The sequence below is a fragment of the Puccinia triticina genome, chromosome 9A, assembly GCF_026914185.1.
Source record: "Puccinia triticina chromosome 9A, complete sequence".
Taxonomy (NCBI): Eukaryota; Fungi; Basidiomycota; class Pucciniomycetes; order Pucciniales; family Pucciniaceae; genus Puccinia; species Puccinia triticina.
In genome coordinates, this window is record NC_070566.1 from 530,239 (window position 1) to 533,854 (window position 3,616).

General features: G+C 41.5%; 1 protein-coding gene across 1 annotated transcript; it reads left to right on the plus strand.

The window, feature by feature from the left end:
• Positions 1 to 589: 589 nt before the first annotated feature.
• PtA15_9A41 (uncharacterized protein) lies at positions 590 to 2,671 on the plus strand (the record flags this gene model as incomplete). Its single annotated transcript, XM_053172626.1, has 8 exons — positions 590 to 625; positions 1,317 to 1,577; positions 1,736 to 1,759; positions 1,853 to 1,888; positions 2,009 to 2,060; positions 2,161 to 2,170; positions 2,238 to 2,456; positions 2,563 to 2,671. The coding sequence occupies 8 exons, from the start codon at positions 590 to 592 to the stop codon at positions 2,669 to 2,671; spliced, it is 747 nt and encodes a 248-aa protein (XP_053023472.1).
• Between the last annotated feature and the right edge of the window lie 945 nt (positions 2,672 to 3,616).

Here is a 3,616-nt window from a genome sequence, read left to right on the forward strand (position 1 = left end):
ATTTCTGAGGTTGCCCAGCTCCACTCATGTTTTCACCTGAATTCCTGTATATTAAAATATATATCCACTGCACACCAACCAGAAAACCGCATTGGGTTCCAAAATCTCTCACCTCTTTACATATAAGGACACCCTCATTCAAGCTATCTCCCCTTCCCTTCATTACTCAACAATTGCATACACTGCAACATCATACAACCATCAGCGGCGTTGTTTAGTTAGCTGACTGCAGAAAAGTGACTATAACATAGGAAGACTCCAAAAGACACATCATCTTGGAAAAATTGACCCATAATCACAATGTTTTCTGGTTTATTACTTATTATTGTTAAGCATTACTTCAATTCATTTCTAAAAAAAAGTGGTACATTGATCATTTTTTACATCTACACAGATATCTGGAATCTTGGGAGTCAAATCAACCACAGAAATAGTAGGAATAAAAGAAAGTATATCTCCTTCAATTTCCACCCCAAAAAAGACTTCTGAATCCAGCAAGTTTGAACACACCTCAATTAGTATCTCAGGATTTGAAGATTTAGATCATCCACATAAAAGTCTAAAACTAGATCTTCAAACTTCAAGCACAATGCAGGATCCTGGGTGCTCTTCAAGTGCACCTCAAGTAAGTTATTCATACTGGGGATGAGATGAAAAATGAACATTAGAAGTTGAAGTTTTGAATTGCTTTATCTGAAAATAAATAGCACCAGATTTCAAAAAATATTTTTGAAATTGACCAAGAGGAGCAGCAAATACCAACAGATGCAGAATGCAGAATAAACCAAATGACCAACATTGAAACATCAAATCCTTTTATTCCCCCAGAAAACAAAACTACTTATCAATTAATGTTGGATGCAGGGAAAAAATTGCAATATATTTGTGTGGGACTTATGTCTGCAGCAGTTTTTTTTGTCTTGCTGGTTTGTATATATAATTTTTTGCTCTATCTTTTCAAACATGTTTAAGAAATTTTAATTCCATTTCTGTGAACTGGCCTTTTTTCTCTCCATTTTGCTTTTACCTTTCTCAGCTCTATACTCAAACCTCACCATCTTTCCATCTAACCGGTGCCCCAGCTCCATTAACTATACTAGAGTTCAAGGAGACTTTGCCGTTGCACTTTGAGGGGTAGTAGAGGCCAAGGTTGCTGCTGCACCTTTATGGGCCATCCTCATGACTGAGTACTACATGTGATTGCATATTTATGTTATGTTGTGTGTGCTTTGCGAGGGCCGCGCCACGAGAAGGACTTGTTTAAGTTAGGGCGGCGTCGCGGGCTTTGTTACGCTCGGCGCACACACATCATCCAGGTTCTCAACTCCCGACCGCGCCGCAAAGCACGCCCGGGGTTTAATGTACAAGCCTCGAATTGTGGGGAAAGTGAAACGTTGAAGAGGAACCGAGCAACCACCACACGAGTTACATACCATCAGACTCGACCAGAGCAAAATACGACAGAAATCGAACAGGCCATGTCATCGATCGTCAAAGCCGTCCTCGCCTGGATCAAATCCTTGTTCTTCTCGACCGAATTAGAAATAACCATCATCGGGCTGCAAAACTCTGGAAAGGTCTTTGTTTCTACTTTCTATTCTTTTACTTTGGATCAAATTCCAAGTTATACATCAACCCACCTGATCAAAATATACACAGTCTCACAACCAGGAGCTGAACCGTTCTTCTCATGCATTTGCTCTACGTCTTTTCCGTGCGAGTGGTCGTCATACAGACCAGTTTGGTGAATGTGATTATGGTGAGTGCTGATCTCCTCTGGACCGTTATTGTGATCTGAAAGATGTTTGCCACAGTACTGATTGGAATTTGAAATCACATCCTCTTTAACCAGTCAGGCCAATTTTCAGATGCCATGGTTCCAACAGTAGTACGTATGATTCAACAACTGTGATCTGACACTACCTCATTTTCAAAAATTAAAGTACAGATAGAAAACATGGTCTGTTGCTAACCAGTTCTATTTTCTCTATTTGTCGGGGTTTACAAGGGTTTCAATATGCGCAAATATACAAAGGGCTCGGTTACAATCAAACTATGGGGTAGGTGGCAATGTATTGAAACTCTGCGTGATAATCCGCAAGAAGGCAGAGTATTATTTTCAAATGCCGTATTGATTTCAACTTTTGGATGTCCTTCTAGATATCGGAGGGTGAGTTGCCATTCATAAGCAACTTCGGGGGATAGGCATCAGCCAACAATATCTTTTAATAAAAAAGTCAACCGAGGTTTCGATCGATGTGGGAACGATATTGTCGCGGTGTGACGGCCATCGTCTTTGTAGTTGACTCTTCGGATCCGAAGGCAATCGAATCCTCCAAAATCGAACTTCAAAGTCTTATTACCAAACCAGAACTTAGCGGGATCCCGTTGTTAGTGCTCGGAAATAAAAACGATCTAGAACAGTCGATGAAGGTTCAAGACTTGATACAGCAGCTGTTTGTCCGATTTCTTTTTTTTACATCTCATCTCTCGCCGATCCCTAATCGATCAGTGTTCGATCTGTAACTGGATGATTTTTTGCTTCAAATACAAATATTTTAGTGAACTGTCAAAAGTCACCGGAAGAGAAGTTAGCATCTATTCGATTTCGGTCAAAGAATCCAGGAACATCGACGTTGCACTAAGCTGGCTATTAAAGCGCGCAAAATAATACATGGAAATAGCTGGAACGCAGCGATTTGTGGCTTGTGACGAAAAATATCACCAGACAACCTTTTTTGTATGTTTTTTTGAGGTGTCTAAGACTCTACCTTTTTGATTTAGTTTTCCATGTCCACTCGCCACCTGTTTACATATTGCCTACAGCGCTGTCGTTCCCCCCCTCCCCCTCAATCCCCCCTCTCAATTCATGCAACTTCCTCTTACTACTTGTCAACTCAAGCAAGCTTCCTTTTTCATCATCTGTTTGTTGTATTGGATATTTATCGAACGCATAACGGCTATTTTTACATACATTCAGATCTAGTGCCCGTGTCCATATTTGTTTCCATATTTCCACCTTAATTACGAATATTTATTGCTTCGGACCATATTGTATCCTTGCTGGTTCTCAGAGCAACAATTTCTACTCGTGGAGAAAAGTAAACTTGAATGGAAATTCAACCCAGATCTTCAACCCAGATTCGCTTAAGCCTGCAGGCAGCCCGCCAGCAACTTGAGGCTATCTTTTGTGTGCATCTTCGTATGTCTGTCTTTTGCGCTTACCAGAGATAGTTTTGCTATTTCCAGGTGACCAAGGAGGCTGGCTCAACTTGAACGGTTCTTTGCTTTGCTCGACTGACCGGATAAAGCCTGCCTTCGTGCCGTGGGTTGTACATAATTTTTGATGCTGCCCAGGGTGCATGACGGCCCCCAAAATTGGCTTCATTTGCCAAAATTCATGAAAGGAAACTGATTAATCCGTCAACAGCACCCAACCCAGTGAACCAGGGGCCAATCTCCAGGCTCCCACCGCCCCACGGCCCCGGGTTGACGAGGCCGCGAGCGAACCTCTACTCGATATTAAGATTTCAGAGCTAGAATAAGGCTAGAAACACTTCAAGACCCCCTACCATCTCATAAATTAATATCATCTCAACACATTCCGTGCCACATC